This window comes from Apostichopus japonicus, chromosome 6, assembly GCF_037975245.1.
Source record: "Apostichopus japonicus isolate 1M-3 chromosome 6, ASM3797524v1, whole genome shotgun sequence".
Lineage (NCBI taxonomy): Eukaryota > Metazoa > Echinodermata > Holothuroidea > Aspidochirotida > Stichopodidae > Apostichopus > Apostichopus japonicus.
Window position 1 is genome coordinate 17,125,985 of NC_092566.1, and position 22,424 is coordinate 17,148,408.

At 36.6% G+C, this 22,424-nt stretch overlaps 2 protein-coding genes and 1 long non-coding RNA gene across 5 annotated transcripts in view; 1 reads left to right on the forward strand and 2 right to left on the reverse strand.

Annotated features, from left to right (window-relative positions):
• LOC139969152 (adhesion G-protein coupled receptor G4-like) overlaps positions 1-22,424 on the reverse strand; it is an 89,904-nt gene that overhangs the window by 51,591 nt on the left and 15,889 nt on the right. The gene's annotated exons all lie outside the window — the stretch shown is intronic.
• LOC139969155 (adhesion G protein-coupled receptor L3-like) lies at positions 2,533-19,398 on the reverse strand. Of its 3 annotated transcripts, XM_071973995.1 has the most exons (14): positions 19,088-19,397; positions 11,467-11,577; positions 9,945-9,989; positions 9,623-9,661; positions 9,330-9,455; positions 9,054-9,166; positions 8,171-8,320; positions 7,210-7,540; positions 6,696-6,922; positions 6,173-6,337; positions 5,658-5,776; positions 5,040-5,302; positions 4,516-4,576; positions 2,533-4,280 (listed from the first exon to the last, which is right to left on the reverse strand). In XM_071973995.1, the coding sequence occupies exons 1-14, from the start codon at positions 19,149-19,151 to the stop codon at positions 3,857-3,859; spliced, it is 2,238 nt and encodes a 745-aa protein (XP_071830096.1). In that variant the 5' UTR covers positions 19,152-19,397; the 3' UTR covers positions 2,533-3,856. The 3 variants fall into 3 exon arrangements, with proteins under 3 accessions (XP_071830096.1, XP_071830098.1, XP_071830097.1); XM_071973997.1 differs by lacking the exon at positions 8,171-8,320 and having other exon boundaries at positions 19,088-19,398; XM_071973996.1 differs by lacking the exon at positions 9,623-9,661 and having other exon boundaries at positions 19,088-19,395.
• Positions 11,585-21,396, forward strand: LOC139969165 (uncharacterized). Its single transcript, XR_011793661.1, has 3 exons — positions 11,585-18,340; positions 18,653-18,696; positions 21,090-21,396. It is a non-coding gene; the product is annotated as an uncharacterized lncRNA (long non-coding RNA).

Below are 22,424 nucleotides of genomic sequence, written 5' to 3' on the forward strand. Positions count from 1 at the left end.
AGGTAGCTGCACCACGCTTATGATCGAAATGATCTCCCACGAAACACCAGGGAAGCCAAGTTCCTTCAAATATTCATGTCCCATCCTTAAAACTCACCTTTTTCGTTGGCCATCTGAATTTTGTGTTCATGTTAGGTTGTGTATATTTTCACCATGTCGTAGTGTATGGATAATGTGCTTGCTTTTGTATTCTGTATTTTAATTTGGTTTTTCTGCTTTGTGTTCACAGCTGGGTAGGGCGCTTTAGAAATGCATTTGGTATTTAGTATGTGCAGCGTAAAGGTTTTAAAATGAAGTGTATTAGCTTGCCATGCACTTCTTAAAAATGCCAACGACGTACCGTAGAGCAACTTTTAACTATCGCGTAAGTCTCTAGCCTAGAAATAAGTGATATTAATATGAAACATAGTAAGTACAATAACAATGCGCAGTGACCACACGGAATTATGTGAACTGCTTATGATTGGTTTATAGCTTCATAGTGGCAGTGATAATACAGTAAGATCTCTACCATTATCTGCAAATCATTTACATATTTAGCGGTATGATCGTGTATTAATTTACACCCGCTACCACATATCGGGTTGGTTGGCAAGACAAGAATAGAAAATGCGTTCTGGAAATTCGGTATGGGCCGTATGGCACTATAAAAGACTTGCTCTTTATAAAGACTGAATGATGCAAAATATATGAACATAAATTTGTATTCCATTTGTAAGCGATATATGAGATATTTAGGTTGGAGTTCAGGCTGAAGTTAACAGGTTAATGCAAGAAGTGGGTATTACCCTTCCATTGCGGTTTATCGATAATTTAATACAAACATATAAAACAGAAAACAATTGGGTGATCGGCAAGTTTACACAATTGAGAGATTCACTTAATTCTACACATAGTATCGTAACAAAAGTAAATAGGCATGCACGTTTCTAGTGGAATCAGGGATGAGACGGGACGGGACAGTGGCAGGGACGGGACAGGGACGGGACAGAGACGGGACAGGGACGGGACCTCTCACTTATTTTTCTTATATTTTGGGGGGACATAATTTGGCTCAAAGCATGATACTCTATTGGTAACATTCATCACGCTTCGCATGCAAGTGGTTTTCCCTAAGTTCTTAAAAACGTTGTCTTATGTCCCGCTATTTCCGTAGTAAGTTTGGTATTTCCGGGGACCTTCTCCCGAGAAATCCTTGATCCACTAAAAGACTTTAACCTTATAGTAGTGGAATGTACATTAACAGATGTCAGTTGTTAGTCAGCAACCATGCACAAGAGTTTGTCATGATATTTTTCAAACTGTGGATCCACAGCCCCAAATTTGGAATGCAAGAGTCCAAGAGTTATGCTGTGGGGAAATGGTTTAATACGCATGAAAAACTTCAAATTCCAATAGCCCTCAAATCAAATTGTTTATAGATGTCAAGTGGTGCTTCCCTATTGGTTAGTAGATTGTCGTTTCTTAATCTATGCTTTCATGGCTGGTAATTCTCCAATTTTGTCAACCAGTTCTTTAGCTTTGGTAAAGGGTGACATGTCCACTGTACAACCAGGAGTAATGACGTCGATTAAAAAACAGAATATCGGCTATGGTGATCTGGTAATTGGCAAGAAACCGAAACAAAAGGAAATGTGGGATTCATGAGAAACAAAAAGGAAGCACAAGGAGTTATAACACAAACGTCACCCAGTCAACGACTCTATCCCTCCCACCCCCCCCCCCCATCTCTCTCTCTCTCTCTCTCTCTTACACCACCAGTAACGAAATCAAACCTAACGAACTGACGTTCCTACTATAATGTTATCCGTGAATAAAGGTAAACTTTTAGTCGGCATATCGCTTTTAGTCTAATCGAAACTAATCAACGGTCAATAGGTATGCACACATTATGTTACTCATTAATTCCAACTTTGACGTTGATCTCAGCCTTATCTGTTTGGAAATTGTTGTCTCGATTTGTTTGCTGGTCAAAGATTTACCTTAATTACTGAGGCTTAGTTGGCGTGAACATTGATACTTTAACTCCACCCCGTACTAAAATTTTGAAATCTGCATGCGAAACGCATATATCTTCAGTGTAATTTATGCAGGAAAACCATTTGCCTTTTTTCCCCTTCCTTTCTGTTCAAGTGTTCTTGTTTCACAATTCCCCTGCAGTACTGGTTTTATAATTCTCTAGCTTTCCCTTAAGGTAATAATCATAATTCCCTGATGTACCTTAATATGGAGTGTTAGCTCAGTGGCTAACGCCGTTGCCTTCCAATCATATAAGGTCCGGTTCGAGTCACTCCAAGATTAACGTATGTCGTCCAGTCACAGAGTTGTTGACAATTGACAATTCATAATCATGGATGTTAAATATGATTGTAAGAGACTGACTTCGTTCAGCTTGCGGCTTTGATAAGCCAATGAGGTTTCTTCGCGAGTTCCTGCTTGCAGGAGGATCTAAAATACATACATGCATATACATACATATACATACATGCACACACACACACACATGCTGACAAAGAACAGATAAACATAAGATAGTTTTTCGCGTCTGTCGTAAGTTTATCGGGTTAGTTATTAATCCAAAGGTGAAGAGAGTGCCGTTTTATTAACGGTAAGTCATTCTCCTCAGAATATTGACATGAACTGTTCTTGTTTAACTTCACAGTACTGGTATATAGATCAATGGCCTACACTCACAGAACAAATTCAAATATAGAAGGAAAAGACAAGACTTTGATTTGACAAGGACGAGAATATTGATATCTGACTCCTTGGCCGAAACTCTACATCAGACAAACATAAATGGTTGAAAGTTGCACGAAGTGTCAACTATATCTATCTATCATGTCGTGATATAGCTTAAATATAACAGAAAACTGCAAATTATATGATATCCGTCATCAAATAATATAAAAATAAATTAAACCATTCGATAAGATTATTTAGTTTCAAATCATGCTCAGCGTAATTTAGAGAATTCACGTACACACATCGATATTAAAATACCTGTATATTTATAATTTGTGTTTTAGCTGATCTTCCGTATCATTAAAATTACTCTCATGCGAAAATTTTGCGTACATTGTTATTGGACAAACCACTCGTATTTTCAAATGTGACATTGTAAACATTACGCATATAAGATATTTTAACAACGTTACATAATATTATATCATATCTATTATTCTTCCAAATTGTGCTAACTAATACTGCTTTTAAATGGTATCAAACCATATGTAATAATCATTGCTCTCAAGAAACAGCCACTATACATACCGTCCGTCGTAATGGAACAATTCAGCTTAATATTCACTGTTTAAAAAAGTCAAAACGTCATCTAGGTATTTAACCAAGTGCTTGCTGACCGAAATAAAGTCTTTGCTTGAAGAAGGGTGGATATGTCAGGTAGAGCCCGGGAACAATTATGTCAATGGCTCTTAATTGCTTTCGTAATTTCTATGAAAATTATAATACAAAAAAAAGATAGTTATAATCCTCTCGCGAAATTTTTCCCTGTCCCATGTCCCTGTGATATCACATTCACATAGTTTCACACGTTACAATATATTGACCAGATGCTAATCTGTGTTTGCAACCTATTAAAATACGAAAAACTCGTTATTATTTCAGCTCTTAACAGTATTGTTTATCACTGATTTATACGACAGAGGATACTGTGTCTTTAGAAAACACAGTGACAAACGCCTATTCACATGGATGCGATAAATGTATACAGTACGTAGTAGTAGTTGCTAAATACTCGTGGTGCAAATAGGGTGATATAAAATATCTATAGCATTAGAAAGATTCCTGTCAGGAACTAATTATGTTGCCTCTGTTTAAGATAGTATACTTATAGCTAGGTATCCCGAGTTTTGAGTGTTTCCATCTGATTTTCATCTTGTGACGTTAACTGACCCTTGGCTTTTGCAAATCCTTTCCTTACCTGTGGGTTTTTGATACAGATGAAAACAACCAAAATAACACCTTGGACAGATGTGAAAATACAGAACAATATCTCAAAGACATATATCTTCCAATTTGGTAACATCGCGAGAAACCCGAAGATCCAAGAAAGTCCCAAAAGAATCCAGAACAAAACAAATTGTTGTATTCTTGTGATGACTTCTGTCTTCTTGTTCACCTGAGAGTTGGTTGAGATAAACGGTCGGAGAACAACTTTACGGACGACAGCGACAAACATAATCATGTTGCATATCACCAGGAGAAGTACTTCCAACAGAAATCCAAAGTAGAGCGAAATGCCAGACGGTAGAAAGCAACTGAGAGAAAATATATACGTTGTCATGGTTTTGATTTGTTACTAATATAATCACTGTGTTATATGGTTGGAAACTACAAAAATGGGTTTAAGAAATTTCACAATAAAGTTCCCTAATACATACCCTAAATACATATTTAACTGACCTGTACTGGACACATTTATATATCTACAACTAAAACTGGTCTCAACATTATGTAACTCTTGTCGAATAGAAAATTCAAAGTAAATCTTACTATGAATATGCATCAGGTCTTGATAGGAAGTATACACTGAGTACAGGCAAGAGCGGGAGTCCTGTTGACAAACCAGAAAAACAAAACAAATGGAATTTATTGAATTTTACTTTAACAAGGACTTACCCGGCAACGGCGGTTACAAGTGGGTTAGGAGAACAGGGAATTGGATGGACGTTCCTTCCCCTAGACTTGTTACAAAAAAGTGCAAATTTACATCATTTCGAACCTTTTTGTTAATGAAAAGTACCCTTTTTCCATATTTGCAGTGAAAAACTGTCAATTTGTAATTTTTTTAAATGTTACCTTTCTGTTGACAAATTGGATAAAGTGTAATTAGAAAAAAATAGCAATTAAGGTCCAAAGGTTCTAAATTGATCGGATGATTGGCTTGCTTCCTCCAAGCAAAGTCACATGTCACGATTTGAACCCCCTGACGTCACTGCTAGACCCACCGACTACTTCCGCACCCAATCGTAAAGAAACAACGAAGACGATAAAACACAAGAAGAGGTCCCGCTTACCGTATGCCATGACACAAGCGATCGGTACAAAGTGGCGTATGTTCGACCTTTCATATTTCACGAATAAGAGGTACATGTTAACTGCTTCGACGGACATCCAGCAAACCGACGTTAGAGCAAAATAGTGTACAGCGGAAGCAAGGTTCCTACAGTGAATGGGATTATGTGAGGAACGTTCGCCTGCAAGGAACGTGACGTAGAAGGCTATCAAGGACAGGAATAGGTTCATGTGGATCTTGCTCGCTTGTTTGGCTCGAAGCGTCCTGTCGAAGAAACAAATATGTAATTGCATAATTTTATATATGAGACAGCAGACATATCGGGAGTTCCTATTCATATTTTCTCTTATAGTCGCCTTATGCTCCTACTTGTCACCATGGATTAGTGATCACAGTACATTGTGGAAATATAGTGTAAAAATTAAGTAATCGCGTATTTATACATAGAGACTTCTATTCGTACTCGGTGTCCTGAATTTGTATTGAATTTGTACTCGCACTTTGGGAAAACGAGTTTATACACACACACACACACACATACATATACATATATATATATATATATATATATATATATATAATAATAATAATACTAATATAAAAAACATAAAAAACCTACTTTACACAAAGCAGCAGCAGGGTGCACGCAAGCAGTCCTATTACAGAAAGAAGGGATCCTACCCATGATATCACAGTCAACAAACGGTCGATACCGTGTGGAATATTCTTACCGATGCCCTGTTATTGGAAGAGAAATGAAAATTCTACGTTTTTCATGATCACCAATGTGCTACAGCAAACAACATTGGGCTCTATACTTTCAGAACTAGATTTTTGCAAGGTATTTCTAATTGTTGTCTGGATTAATGATACCGTAAATACCATGTAGATTTCATACATACATAAATGGATACATGGTATCAGTTACACTGTGCGCTAACATATATGAAAATATAGACTTAAAGAAAAACGTCCTAAATATATAGCAATGGTATATAGTTTGTATCTCGGCGTTTATGTTTGTTGTGCTCACATGCAAAAGAAGGAGGTACAAAGTGGAGGCCATTGTACAGACATATTTGAAACAATATTTAAGAAATCAAAATCTTTCAAGTAAATTGATGTGTGACTTACGACTAGCACAGCGAAGCTCGTAAGATGATTGCATGTACATATTGTGTGGGTTACATCCTCAGTGAGCTCACATCCCTCTTCAGACCAGAACCCGTAATCAGTTCCCTCACGAACGGACCAGAAGACACATTTTTTATGAAGTACAATCTCAGTGTCGTTAAGAAGCTGCATAGTAAATTAGAGGTATACGAAATATATGCATCAAAACATTTCGGTCACCGTAGTTATGTACCAAACGTTGCACAATATTTACATGTTCAGAAGAATCTCTTTCGTTCTCTCTCTCCACCAACCTCTCCACCCCCCCCCCTCTCTCTCTGTCGCTCTCTTGGGCGAGGGAGGGTGGATATTGGCGTTTAGCTTGCAGTTTATCGCCATATCATACTTCGTTGGTATACATGTGGAATAGTTCCTTCACTATGTAAAATGACATATCAGCATGGAAAAGATATTTAAATCTTTGTTGCATTTTTTGTTTTCAACTGATTGCCAGGTTGTAATTATTCTTGCTATTTACACTTACTTCAGATGTAGTATTTCGAAATTGTATAACAACAGCAGATTCTGCGGGAAGATCCTTGACAACAAACCCTTCGACGTTCGCCCCAATTATTTGACTGGCGACAGTTTCTCGCAGTGTTATATTATCTACTGCAGTATCAATACTTCGATTCGACGTTTGAAAGAGACCCGAGTCTCTGTAGATGAAGAAACTAATGGGAACAGTTGAGTCTGTAGAATTCTCGTTTGCTGTTAGGTCAAGACAAAGTTTTTTTTCAATTCCAATAACATCAACACTTACTCTGGAAGATTGTCTTTACCATATTTCAATGAATCACATTAACTTAAACCTAATAGCAAAGAATGAGACAATCACTCATAATATTTTAGGAATGAAATGCAAATCGTTTCAAAATTAAATATGTATTTAGCCATGATCAAATATTAGCATCTATATGCATCAATACCATCTAGTCTGTGACATGATATTCCGTAATAAATATATAATATGAAATATTAGGACATAATGTTCGAACCTGTCACGGCGTGTTCCAAAACCGACCCATGAATGAAGATGGCTGTTTGTCTCCCTCTGTTTAATGTACTATTGGCATGATCCAAATTGAGGTCACCATTGGTTAAACTGATTGCATCTTCATCAGGATTGTGAAAGAATGTGATGAAGTCTGGCACATGTGAATCCAGTTTTACTGCTTTTACGGCAATATTACCTTGCACCTCTGTGAAGTTCTGTTCGTTTTGTTGCACGAGCGATATCTGTCTTTCGAGTAACTCTATGACGTTGTTCGATGATGTAGTCTGGAGGTTCATAAGGTTGTTCACGGTTCCTACGACGGCTTTTGTGACCTAAACAGTTGTTTATAAAATAAAAAAACATATTAAAAAAAACATTTAAAAAATAAAATTTAAAAATAAATTTAAAAAAATACTTTTAAAAAACATCTTAACCTTAATATTTTATAGACGATTTAGCTATTTTATTTTATTTTTGTTTTTTTTGGGGGGGGGGGGGCGGCGGTTAATAGAAAATTGAATAATTATTTTGATCGTTTCACTAAGTCTTTTTGAAACTGTAGTGTGTTTCAACAATCACTTCAAGAGTAGTTTTCATTTTACGAAAAACTACTTTATGTTACCAAATTAAGAATGTTAAAAAACATAAACATCACTAAAAACTATCAAGCCAACAGCATTAAAATGTATAAGTCCATTAGAATAATTCCATTATGGTTGTACAATCAATTAGTTATATTTCATCGTTACTTCAACTGAACTGCCGTAACAATAACAACGAATTTTAAATATGACCTTATCGACATTTACGTTTACGTTACGATACATAAAAGAATTATAAATGTTATCTATATTCAGAGGAACCAATCACAGTGTAGTGTACGGCTATGTCATCCATATCATACTCAGTAGTTATCAAATATATGTTAAATTGATACAGATAATTCAAGGTATATTACTAACCGCTCTTGAGGAAGTATTGGTATCGACAATTGATTGTAAAGATGTTGCTATATTCTCGACAACTGCTTCATCTGAATCATCTTCGATTTGAGTTGTCACAAAAGCCAATTTCGTAGCCTCGTCCTCAACGTTTTTCTTTGTTACATTAGTCTATATATCGAATGCAAAATCATGATATAAATGACAAAAGTCACTTGTGGTTAGAAAGAAAAAAACAGCAAATTTGAACTGAGTTATACTTTCCAAAAAAAAATACCTTCAGTTGTTTGTTGGCCAAAATTTGTTGGCGATGAACCGTCATCAAAAAGCGTCAACAAGTTATGTGTTTGTTGGTTCAACGTAACCTCTCTAGGCAACAGGGGCGCAACCACCATGGTGGTGTGGGGGGTATTAAATCATCCAAGGGAGAGCGGGACTCCCCCGTCTTCTTTGAATAACATTGCTAAAGTGGAGACTACTTTGATAAAAAATGAAGGCTATGCGTTGCAAATTTACTGTAGAGCTATAAGGTTGTATTGTTCTTAACATATGTATATGCTACTATACACTAAGATTTTCTCTGTCGTATTTTGTCTGTTGTTGGGGGGGGGGGGGCGGGGAAGCTGAGACATCCAACATTTATTCTGGGGGTAAGTCCTTTAGAAGCATACTTGCGTGGACCGACTCCAGCTAAGGAAGACAAAACGCCGAACAGCTTTAAATTACATTACCCAGCGCCGTGCATAATCTTGCAAATGGACTATAGGGGACTGTGGTTGAGAGAGGATCAAGTTGTTTGGGTTTAGCACCCCGGCACTATCTTGGTTGACTTTTGCTTAGAAAGCAAATTGATAAACTTGATTAAAATATTAACGTCCTTAAGTTTAAAAGATTTTTTACTTACGTTTGCGAGTCTCTCTATTAAACTGAGTGCTTCTTCATTGGAAAAACATTTGTTTAATACAGGTTCCATCCAAGAGTGTTCCCCGCAATATCGTTCTGATTGTGGTAAGTCAGCTAAACATGTCAAAAGATGATATATATAATAACATATGTTTACATACATGGCAAGTGCGATACAAAGGTTCAAAAAGTGAAAAAGTTGGGGTAGCAGAAAATCGACAGCAAATCATACATGAGGACGTCACGAAGTTGTATGACACAACTGGAATGTACTCACCGTTTTTAGCACCATTCTCACATGTTTGAATGGAAAAGGAAATTTCTCGCAAAGAACCTTCGGTGAAATTCAGTTGAACCCCACGGAAAATGAGCCCCTCAGAAGGGCACTGAACGGTTGGAATCGCTGTTAAAATATAGAAAAATGAATTTTGAAAATATATCAGTGAAAACAGTCTATTCTGTCGCGTTTACAGTGCAATCATGTTGATCCATAACACATGTGTCATTTTTCTTAATCTTTCGATATTTTATAATCATATGTGAGTAATTTGAATTATCTGCATAACTTACTTCTTGTGGTCCCAATACGTTGCAACACTTTGGTTGATGCTGGTAACAGAAAACATATACTTAGTAGAGAAAACTAACCCTGATATAGACCAATATATGAAGCGTTCCGTGTTTTCATGTTCAACAGTTTGAGCTGTGTAAAATTCAGTAAGTCTGTATAGGACTCTTCAGTTTGCTAAAATATGAGGCAAAATATTGAAATGTTTCAATGAAATGTTAGGTTTTATTCAGTAACGTTAAGGCTACACTGTACAATAATATTACTCCATAACAGCATAATAGCGATACGGTAACACATGAGCATCCAAGTCCCAATACTAACCTATCACCGGTCGCACACTTGTTATAGGGCCGAGTGTTGTCGCATCTGTATGAAAGACAAAATAGGGCTGGCGTGTTATTTCCAGTTAACAGTAGCAAGGAGAAAATGTACGGAGAAAAGCAATAATGATAATTTCTATAGAGCCTGAGAAATAACGTACTACATTTGACTATTACATTAATGAACTACAGTTAAAAGAGCAACATAACGCCATATAAAGGAGATCGGTCCTACAGTAAACTGTCAATTAGTTCATGAAACAAAACAAATAAGTACAGGACATTAATACAAAAACTGCAATGAAGGCCCTCGGGACCAAGGCATCCTAAAGCAGATGTCCACATCAAACTATGCTGATTGGTTGATATTGATCATATGGGTGGATCGATTCATACCGTTTTAATTTTTCCCATAGAAACATACATAATTCATCCTTCGGACGACAGATATGATGATGTATACATTATTTCCCAAAAATTTTATAAGGTATATAACATATAACTAGTGTTGAACCCACGCCGATAACACTTTAGCATTTTGCCTAAAACATGAATCGAAAATGTATACGTTCCATTATAGTTCTCAACATACTCGATTTTTCTTTGACGGTTATAACAATCTTTTATAAGAAACTATTATCAGAGGACAAGGTGCTACAAACTCAAAAACATAAGCCGAAATATTAAGCTTAGGATTTTTGAGGCTTTATTAAAGAGTACTTTTTGTACAATTGCGAACTGTGGGGCACAACGAAGGATCTTGTTCGCAAATTTGACAATTTTCAGAGGAGACTACTTCGTAATATTCTCAACATAAAATGGACCAATAACAATTGGTTATCAAACGATGAGCTCTTCAATGAAACCAACCAAACACCTTGGTCATCCATAGTCGCACATAGAAGACTGAGATTTTTCGGTCATGTAGCAAGACTCCAAGAGGACGCTCCAGCAAAGGCTGCTTTAAGAGAAGCATTAAGACATACTGCTTAACCGGTAGGAAAGCACGTGACTACCTTGCTTGGAAAAATAAAGTCGCAATTTAAGGATGTTAACATTAACAATTTCGAGGAAGCAGTAAACCTTGCGCAAGATCGTGATACGTGGCGGAGGTTTATCATTGAGCATGTCGGATAGACCAGACTCAACTTACTACTACTAGGTGCTACAAACTGAGCAAAATGTAAACGTGTAAGTGAAATAAATTCTTCGGCCAGCAGAAGATGTGACTTTGATTTGAGGAGGCAAAACTACAAAGTTACCTCTAAACGTTCCGACAAATTGGATCATCTGTGCATATATATATACTGTACCCACAACTTTAGTATTCGGTTGGCCTTTTTTTTTTGTCAACAATAGGGCACAACTTAAATTTGAAAAAGGCCCTTTGCTAAATTACGGAACTGTAGTTTTAATGTACACTTCGAGTTTACCCGAAGTGACACTTTTGAGGTTTTCCACAACCCCTCCCCACTTCTCATCTATATGCGCTGCCCGCTCTGCCGCCCTTGCTGCAATCTTACCACAACTGGTCTCGTCAGATCCGTCTATACAGTCCATACTACCATCACAAGCCCATGTCAAAGGTACCAAACTTCCATCCGCACATCGGAAACCTTTATCGTTACGTTGGCCTGTGGTAACAAAAGAGCTAACACTTTTATTCCGGTGAAGCAGTAAGAGATATTGGACCGGGCCAACGGTTCTTTACTGCAATGAGCGTACCATTCACACCACGCCATGCTTCAAAACTTAAGCTATTTTGTTACCAAGGTTATTTCTAATATGATTATAATAATGTGTAAATGTAAGTTGGCCTGACGTTTCCATCCTAGCAGGATCTTCTTCAAAGGCTAAATGACAAGTAACAGCTAGTAACATAACATTGTAGTTATTCTAAAGCACTGAACAAGAGGTCGAAATTTGGCGCTATAATGTAACCCTACGAATGAATTCATTTAGTTATGTTCGTCTAACTTCTGTTTTGAGACAGTCGATGATTTTATTTTCCGTATACAATGTTTTTCTTCTAGAAAGAATCGCCAATATTTAGGAGTGAAGTAAATTAGTATCCACCAAATGGTTTATCTCAAAAGGCCAATTCAGCTATGTAAATTGTATAATGTTTTTTGTCAAAACTTCGAGAGGAAGTAGGAAGTCAAAAGTTAATGCATTTTACGTCCTCCCCCATATCCGTTCCTGTATATTTATTGCTTAACCAAAAAAAATAAAAGGAAACGTGTTTTGAAACAAATACATAAAACATGAATGTCTCATCCCATCAAAATTGCAGCGTATTATTATTACTGAGTGATAGGAAGTGGCTCCGAAACTGGGTACTTGGGAGTATACATCGCTGAGAGTTTGACCTTTCCTTGCCATGTATGAAAGGCAATAAGCGACGTTTTTGACATAGTATCGAGTTTGTCATTTGTTGTGTCTTTCTTTAACCAAAATGAAAGTAAAAATAAAACTGTTAGCAAACTGCTTATCCACTAGAGAACCTGTGAAAGAGAACGTGTAAAAGTAAGTTGGCCTGACGTTTCAATCCTAGCAGGATCTTCTTCGAAGGCTATATGACAAGTAACAGTTACAGAAGGGACACAAACACGCATAGAATACAAACAGATTAATGAGCATGGTGAACACAAAGAGATATATGTACGGGGATTAGTGGAAAAGGGATGGAGAGAATAAAGAAAGAAACCAACAGGGAAGAGGAGAGGTAGGAGATAAACATTGGAGGGACCAAAATGCTATGGAAAAGGTTTTCAATACTATTATTGTTCCACACGTGTTCAATTCGTTGCCTGTCTGGTACCATTACATATTGCAGAAAGACAAAGAAAGAATAAAGAACTTCCTTAAAAACACATCAGCTATATTTCATTTAGATTACAAGATACTTGTAGATAAAGTAAATGCTGTGGGATAAACTGATTTTACAATCACCCTTTGTATATACTATTAAAAAAAGGTCTTCTGCACAAATTGAACAGAAACCTTAGAAATCCTCATCTTGCCAAAATACAGAATACAAGTGTGCTGAAATGCTTTTATATACCGTGCTTCTTTATACATTCAATCCGAGCAATTAGAAAGTGTTTTGTAGTCTGTTTGTTAGGTCGTTTTATGTATTAACTTTTGTATACTATGTATTGTATTTTACATGATATCCTATCTTCTTAACTTTTGCCCACTTTTGTATTAGTTAGTTTGCTCGTTAACTTATTTTATGACTCTATAAGACTATATGACTTTATAAATTTTATGTTTATGCTGGAATGAATGAATGAAATAATAAATAAATAAAAATACCATGCACTGTTTAATTAATTCTAATAAATTATGCGCGGAACTATTCTGTGTACAAACTTCGTTTCCTCGTCCACGCGGATTGACATTGCGCAAGCCTCATGTAAATTCCCAATGAATTGTATTTTGTGCGTGTTTTTGTCCCCTCTGTTACTGTTACTTGTCATTTAGCCTTTGAAGAAGATCCTGCTAGGATCGTAACGTCAGGCCAACTTACTTTTACACAGATTTCTAATTTCTTATAATTTGCGCTTAGAAAAGTGCATGTGAGTACAAAAACTGTCTTTCATAGGAAATTATGTGAGTCACTGAATAATATGTACATTACCTTTTTCAATAAAATGCTAAAATAGCGTTACATGTCAGTAGAAAGTACATTAAGTTGAGTGTTCGATGATAGTTTCATCATTATGTAAACAACGTGTGGCTTGTTCTCTTCTTATAGATGTACGTGCATGTTTTTTATAGCTTTATGCATTTGCTGCCATCATTTAACACAAAGAGTAAAAGGAAATGCAGTAGGACAAGACAATAGTCTTTATTTCATAGACTGTCAGCCGGCATGTGTCTTCTTTTTTTCGTCTAAAATTGTAGTCTGTATAAGCTAATTTCAATAGAGGAATTCAACAGAAACCCCTTTTTACAATATTATCAAACAACTGTTACCATATCTGCTTTTCCTTTTTTCCCCCTTTTTTTTTGGAAGGTGGGCATTTTGAAAGTCGTCACATGACAAGAGAAAATGATTTAATTGCCTTTTTAAATGCCCCTCATGTTTCACGTGTAGTTACTAGATGGGTGTGATATGAAGAGCAGAATGATTAAGTTTCGCAGTTGGTTGCCGACATTTGACCAGCTTTATTAACGGTCATTTGCTAACTATGTTCTTATGCTGAAGAATGGGACCAGTGTAAAGGAGTTTGGTGGCAAGTCAATTTTTTTGGCAGGAAGCAGGCTCACGTTTTCCGATATTTTTGGAGGTTATCATCATTTTCAACATTTCTTCATCATTGTTGACAGGAAGGCGATTCCCACTTCGAGACAGTCATGCACTGAACATTGTGGCTGCATTCGGTTTCCTTTTCAAATATCATTTCGTCTGCAAACTTGGATTATCCTCCACAACATGTGTTTGTTTGTAGGTTGTCGTGTACAAGATCTCTTGTTATGTCCGGGACACTTAATAAGTTGATTGTATGTCTAACAGTTCCTATAGTTACAGCTATGTTATTTGGGAGGAAAGGGGCTGTAAAACGTGAGTATCTGATCATAAAGAAATGGAAAGCAAGTTGACTTCACCGTCACTCATTTGCTTCGTGTTTGTTACAAAACTGTTACAAAACGTTACAAAATTTACAAAACTGCTCTTTATCGGCTAAAAATTGGCAACTTAATGCCATTCTTCATGTCATTCTGTAAAACTGCTCTAAAATGCATCATCCCAGATCTATATCAAAACATATAATGACAAACCAGGAACTGTCAATTTGCCCTTCTTTTTTCCCGTTTCCCTCTCATTGAGCATCTATTGAGACTACTCACGGATAGATCAGTTTACGATATGAAGAACTATTGAACTGATCAATTTCCGTAACTAATCCTAACCAAATGTCAACTTGGCTTAACTTTCTAAGATTTATATATATAATACATTGCCATTATAACCGAAGTAGTTGATCTATGGTTTTCTTAGAGAGACGGAAATACGGAGAACATATTTTAAGTTGATTATTAAACTGAACTTCCCGACTTGATTTCGATTTGTAAGATCATGTGATGTGATAAACCAGAACAGGATACTACATACAGCATATGATATCCTTTGTCGTTCCTATAGCGAACTTAGGTATATTTAGAACTATATGGCACTAAACTATATATATCGTTGACTGTATTCACGGCTGCCATGATATAACATTTTAATATACATGAAATCGGTGTTGAGAGTTGATCAAACAACCTAAGAGCTATGACACAACAGACAAAAAATTGTTGAGGAAGAGAAGATATATAACCGAATTCACTACACGTTTCTGTCAGATTAATGACAATGCTTCTGGTAGCAAGCAGATTTGTAATCACAACAGGATGAGTATAAATACAGAGTTAGACCCAACCATTCCTACCACCCCCCTCACCCACCCCCTCCCTGCTCCCGTGAAATGTGTGAGAGTAAACCTAATCGGCACGAGTAGGATTAGGTCATTTTGCATTATTAACTATATTTCTATTCAAATATGTCTCAAAGACAATTATACAAGTTACACAGAGCGAGGACGAGTAAAGAGTATAAGGACGAGTAAAGAGTATAAGGACGAGTAAAGAGTATAAGGACGAGTAAAGAGTATAAGGACGAGTAAAGAGTATAAGGGACGAGTAAAGAGTATAAGGACGAGTAAAAAGTATAAAGACGAGTAAAGAGTATAAGGACGAGTAAAGAGTATAAGGACGAGTAAAGAGTATAAGGACGAGTGAAGAGTGTAAAGACGAGTAAAGAGTATAAAGACGAGTAAAGAGTATAAGGACGAGTAAAGAGTATAAGGACAAGTAAAGAGTATAAGGACAAGTAAAGAGTATAAGGACGAGTTAAGAGTATAAGGACGATTTAAGAGTATGAGGACGAGTAAAGAGTATAAGGACTCGTAAAGAGTGTAACGATTTGTAAAGAGTTTAAGGAGGAGTAAAGAGTGTAAGGACTCGTAAAGAGTATAAGGACTCGTAAAGAGTGTAAGGACGAGTAAAGAGTATAGGGACGAGTAAAGAGTTTAAGGACGAATAAAGAGTATAAGGACGAGTAAAGAGTATAAGGACGAGTAAAGAGTATAAGGACGAGTAAAGAGTGTAAGGACGAGTAAAGAGTATAAGGACGAGTAAAGAGTGTAAGGACTCGTAAAGAGTATAAGGACTAGTAAAGAGTATAAGGACTAGTAAAGACTGCGAGCTCACTACATGTATCATATCTCTTGCGGAAAGAAATAGACTGGTCAATGATCACCTAACCGACTTGTTCAGGCTTAAACTCCTGGGAATTTCAACGACGTTCCGATTCAGAGTGATCTTATAGTTGCAACTTAAAGATGGTTTCGTTCATTTGTTTGTTCTATTTTGAAAAGTTCATCAGTTCTGAACAAATTTTGTACGTAACATTCTGGCATCGTTGTAACAATACTTGGTTACAACCAATCCAATGTCCCCCTGCAATTAGTATATAATCATCCCATCGTATATGTGTAATTCATGTGAAACAATAAAATCATTACACTTACAAACCTTCCTTGTTTGTCCCGACAATGTCTTCATTTGGAATAAAATGTTGTACTGGTTTTACATTACATTAGCTTGTGCGCAATAGCACATTTTAGCAAAATTGAATGATAAATAAAACGTTAAATCACACGATCATCGGCCGAGGTACCTTAGATTAAGAGGTTGCTTGGTAACGTAGGACATGTAACACAACATGTGCATATTGAACGTAACTATGGAACGCCGTTCCCCAAAAAACTTCCGTTTAAGTTGTTTCTGTATGTATGTATGTATGCGTGTATGTATGTATGTATGTATGTATGTATGTATGTATGTATGTATGTATGTATGTATGTATGTATGTATGTATGTATGTATGTATGTATGTATGTATGTATGTATGTATGTATGTATGTATGTATGTATGTATGTATGTATGTATGTATGTATGTATGTATGTGTGTATGTATGTGTGTATGGGTGTATGTATGTATGTATGTAGACTAATCCTGTTTGTGTGTACCTATGCATACACGAACGCGTACTTATGCATAATTAGGTATACACCAACTCGTACATGTGCACAAACTATGTCTACGCAAACGCATATGCACAAACTAGCTATACGCAGATGCGTACATATATGCGCAAGCTTGTATTCAGCTACGTTTCATATCTCCGAAAGGATATATGTTGAATAATGGGATGCAGGTTAACCCCAAACCCACACTCAGACAATATCGGAGAGGGAAGTTAGTAGGGTTTAAGATAGACCAGGATTTTTTCAACTATAATTACAGACACCGTTACAATTTCTCTGAGGCTATAAGTACCAAACGCGATTAGCCCTTTTTGGTCACTTGTTGGCTTTCAGAACAATCGCCCACGCGAGTAGCGTACTAAGGTGGCATACTCCTATAAGAGTCTATATCCATCCACTCGATTTCTCTCCCTCAGAAAAAGTGCCAAAGAGCAGCCGGAGAATATTTTTTGACCTGTTATCAATCAGAAAATTGGGTCAATTGAGGCAATTTAAGACCCCTTTAGGCCTCCCACGAGCAGCGTAGGAAAATTGCTTACTACTGAGTGAAGAGGTTTGTTTACAAGTGACGAAAACTTCCGACTCGGATAGCAAAAAATCTGCGCGGTCATGGTGCGAAAAATTGATAGTGCCATGAAAGGCCAACTTGTCAGCTATACGGTGATGGGTAGCGTTTAGCTATTGAAAACATTTTTGATTATCACAAAATGTAATTAAAACGAAAAATGATATCTCGTACATTAATTTCGTTTATACTGGTCATTTATTGGCCCAAACTTTTCACGGGGATAACTTAAGTAATTGATGGGAGTCATTATGTTCTTCTGTTTACCTTGTTTAGTGAAGTGATTTTGCATTGAATTGACGCAGTTACCTATAGTGTGTGGATATGAACGCGTTGATGTATACCTAATTTGTGCATTATGTACGCGTTTGTGTAGACATGTATGCACAACAGTATTATTCTACATTTATTTTACACAAACAAAACGAGGTGTTTGCTCGAAAGGCGTTCCCTACATACCGTAGACTCTTCAATATATCTGACGTTTTACATATAGTAGCCTAGGTATTTACTATTATTATACAATTGATTCTCTTATAGGAATGCTTTACCGCGCTATTAGCTTACTCGATGACCATGCATGCAGATTTAACATCAACAAACTGAAATGACCCTATGTGAGTGTGTGGTTTACAGGACAAGCACAACTCGGACGGCCATGTTGCACACGTCAATCAACAACCTTGTTTACAGCGCCGTCATTCGTACATGTGTACTAAAATGACAAGAGGTAGGAAAATTAAGATAATGATATTTATAAAGCACATCGGTTTGACCTACGCTTATCTATGTATACCTTATTTTGGAAGTTCCTTGCACTTATGATCTGGGTCCCCCCCCCCTGCCCCACCTCTGGAATTTCTTCCGCCATTAAATCAGTTCCCAACTAATTCCTCAACTAACTTGAGTGGAGAACAATTCGAAGGGTTAGTATGGGCATTCGGTACTTTTCGCCTATGCTTTCTTATACACATCTATTTCGAAAGCTACCGGTGAAAATCTTTCATCCACCACCACAATAAATTGAGAAACTTTTTTTCAGCGCCGAGACAACCAGATTCCATTCAAGATTGCTGAAATTTAGGGGTAACAACTTTCTTTCAAACTGTTTCCTGTTATAGAATGAATATCACATCATTATCACTTCAATTGATTAATAAATAATGCATTCGTGGAAGAAAATAGTTTGAAAGTTCAAAAGTTTAGAAATATATATAAAATTATTCTTAGTTTAGCATTCTTCATTGAGTAATCGTTGCCGTATAAAAAATTCAAATAATTAATCGATATTATTACAATCATATGATATCAAAAAAGGTAGTGAATATAAATTGACACAATAAAAGAAAGTCTTGAAATAATGACCTAATCTAATGCAAGTATACCAATGTTTTCCAAATCAGCTAAAGTACTGCTTGGTGCGAATTTCAGAACCCAAAACCTAGTAGAAAGATACAAGTGTAGAATTTTACATTACCCTCACAACTTGAAATGGCACATGAAATTACAGTAACCAATATTTGACACAGTATTGTCCTCATTTTAGGATCCAATTGGAGCAAATTATCACTTTCTAAGTTCCAGTAACACTCAGATGAAAGTCAATCTTGAAACGGCACATAAGTGACATGTAGCTCTGTCGACTTTAAGTTCGGAATCGCCAGTTGTGTACTGACGAGCAATGTGAATTTGTTTCATTTTTTTAATGCAATTTCCGTGTGTTTACTTTGACTGACACGGCTGACACGCCAGACATTCCAACTCCATACCTTATAAACCAGGAAGCTTGTATAGTGTCATATTCAGTGGCGGTTATATATTGATAGTCACAGACAGGCGGTAGGAGCCGGGGGGGGGGGGGGGCACTTAGAGAACGTCCCTCCATGGTTTTTTTCAACATAGCAAATGTGCCCTACTGGGAAATAAAATGTCCCCTTTAGATGAAGAACTGTCTTTTGGAATATCTTAAGCCTTTGTTAATTTTAAAATTTTGTTTTTATTATTTATTATCAGTCTGTGCATGCTATTTTTTAAAATGGCATCCCATATCTTTTTTGTAGAATGGTTAACAATAAACAATCTTAATAAAAAGTATTGATAGCATACTAACACATCATATATATTTAAGTGATATGGCCGGTGTGTATCGGTTTATAGCATAACGAGGTGTGGTTGTGGAATGAGAAAGTGCCTGATGTTGTGCCCCCCCCCCCCGACTTTTTGGAAGCTTCCTATCCCCTGGTCACATTGGCTTTCCAACCACTTGGTTCGTGTTATTTTTATACTACACGTCTCGAACCTTGAAGTTATTTTACGCGATGCAACCAATATGAACCTTTTGACCTCATTCACCTCTCTTTCCATCGATCTTAGCGCAAACAGGAATTTCCTTTCATATTTGCAAAAACGAATAACGCTACGCTTCCTTCCTTGTAGGAAGCACATAGGCTGATTTGTTGACACTATATCCACCAAACAGCTACAGTTTTAGTGCAGTTATGCGTCGTAGCATTATGTATAATAACGAACATTTTCAGACTTGAACCAGATGCAATGTATATACATGTTCATATTCATGTTGACTTAACCTATTCTTTTAACAAGAGGGAAATGTGTTTCTGGACCAAATGAATCCGTTTGAAATATCGAGACTGAATTATGAGAAAGTTGACTATCTCGTCCAGATTTTTGGTAAATCTAAACCCTTATGATTTTTTTTTTTTCAAATTTCGGCCGTTTTCAAATCTCCCCAAACTGACAGAAAAGGATGGCGCCCTTTGAAGTTGAAATCAGAACATCATCGTGTGAAATTAGGACTCGAAAGTCGCTGAAAAGACAATATATTTTCAACATAAAATCTTTATGTCATAATTTAATACATATTAAATTTCGAAGCGACATTGGATGATAATTTCACTTCTTACCAGAGGGAAATGTGTTTCTGTTCCAAATGACTACATTAGATATATCGAGACTAAAGTCTGAGAAAGTTGACTTTTTCATCCAAATTTTTGGTAAGGCTATATATATAAACCCTTAAAAAAATGTCAAATTTCCACATATAGCTCATAACTGTTGTTTAATCCATGAAATCGGTTGACTTAGCTATCCTTTGCATAAAAATGACCATTGAACCTTCATATCAATGTTATTTAATTTTCCTTTAAGATATGGACCTATAATTGCAGTTTTATTGCCTGGTTGGTAACAGAATGGGCGGCTCTATGACATGGGCCTGTTTTGGGAACAATTTATAATATCACGGTGTCGGCCAAAAATTGCAAAAATCATAAGGCCTTACCAAAATGTCAAATTTCGACCAAAAATCGAATCTTTCCGATTTTGATCAGGATGGATTATATCGATTCCCGTAATTCATATCTGTTGTTTAATCCATAAAAAATCCGTTGACTGAGCTACGATTTTTATTAAAATGACATTTAAACATTCCTATCAATATTATTTAATTTTCCTTTAAGATATGGACCTACTATCGCATTTTTATTGCCTGCTTGCCTGCTTGGTAACAGAATGGGCCACTCTATCACATAAGCCTGTTTCGGGAACAATTAAACAATCACGATTTCGGCCAAAAATTGAAAAAAAAAACATAAGGTCATGCATGCCCTTACCAAAATGTCAAATTACGACCAAAAATCGAATCTTTCGGATTTCGATCAGGATGGATTATATCGATTCCCGTAATTCATATCTGTTGTTTAATCCATAAAAATCGGTTGACTGAGCTATCATTTTTATAAAAATGACATTTAAACATTCATATTAATATTATTTAATTTTCCTTTAAGATATGGACCTATTATGGCAGTTTTATTGCCTGGTTGGTAACAGAATGGACCGCTCTATCGCATGGACCTGTTTTAGGAGCAATTAAGCGGTTGGAAGGCAGTGGATCCACTATCGTTCCATGCAAAGACGAAATGTATGTAAGGGCAACCAAAGCATCCAACACCTTGTATATCACCCGATACTCATAGCTAGTATACAGTAAATACTGTCCATATTCCACTACTATGCCACCTGTAACACATGTGACCGTGTTACGAACACAGCGCAGTAGTCACTGATGCACGGTTGTGGAACATGAACAATAGTTACTATACTAGCTATGAGTATCGGGTGTGTAAGTCCATATCTGACGTGCTGTGGTCTGAATAATTGAAATGTCGCCTAACTGAAGAACCAGTCTGAATATTGTTACATGTGAAGCTGTGGGCATAGAAATGTATCTTTGGGTCACCTACATATAAGCACACCACAGGTATACTACTGACTATGGCTTATTTTGATAATCGCTTCTCGGCCTCTTTGGCTAGGGTCATGAGTAGTTTGCTCCGTGACCTATGAAGAAGGATCATGTGTAATGTCTGTTACTTTTCTAAGGGACTCGTGGTACACATCTGGCATTTATCACACAGTCACAGTGTCGACTCAAGGGGGCTGGGGTTGAGAGTCAACCAGTAGTTTTAGTTGTTTGGTCCTCGTGCTCAGGTTCTTTTTTATTCCTTTTTGCGACTTATGATAAAGAAGGAAAGGGGCAGGTAAATTACGTTTGATGTGGTGAAGTAATTGGCCTTTGTTTTGTGTGTGTGCTTTGCTACTTAAAAAGAACAGAATAATATTATTGCAATGACTCGCCAAATCTTACAATCGTCTGCGAGAAAGGGTTTGACGTAATGTGAACGTCATTTGTGTAATCTATTTTACTGTTTTTTTTAATTAAGATAGCAGATTACACAATTAAAACGAAGACGCGTTCTTCAGCTCGAAATAATGATTGGTGCAAATAAAAC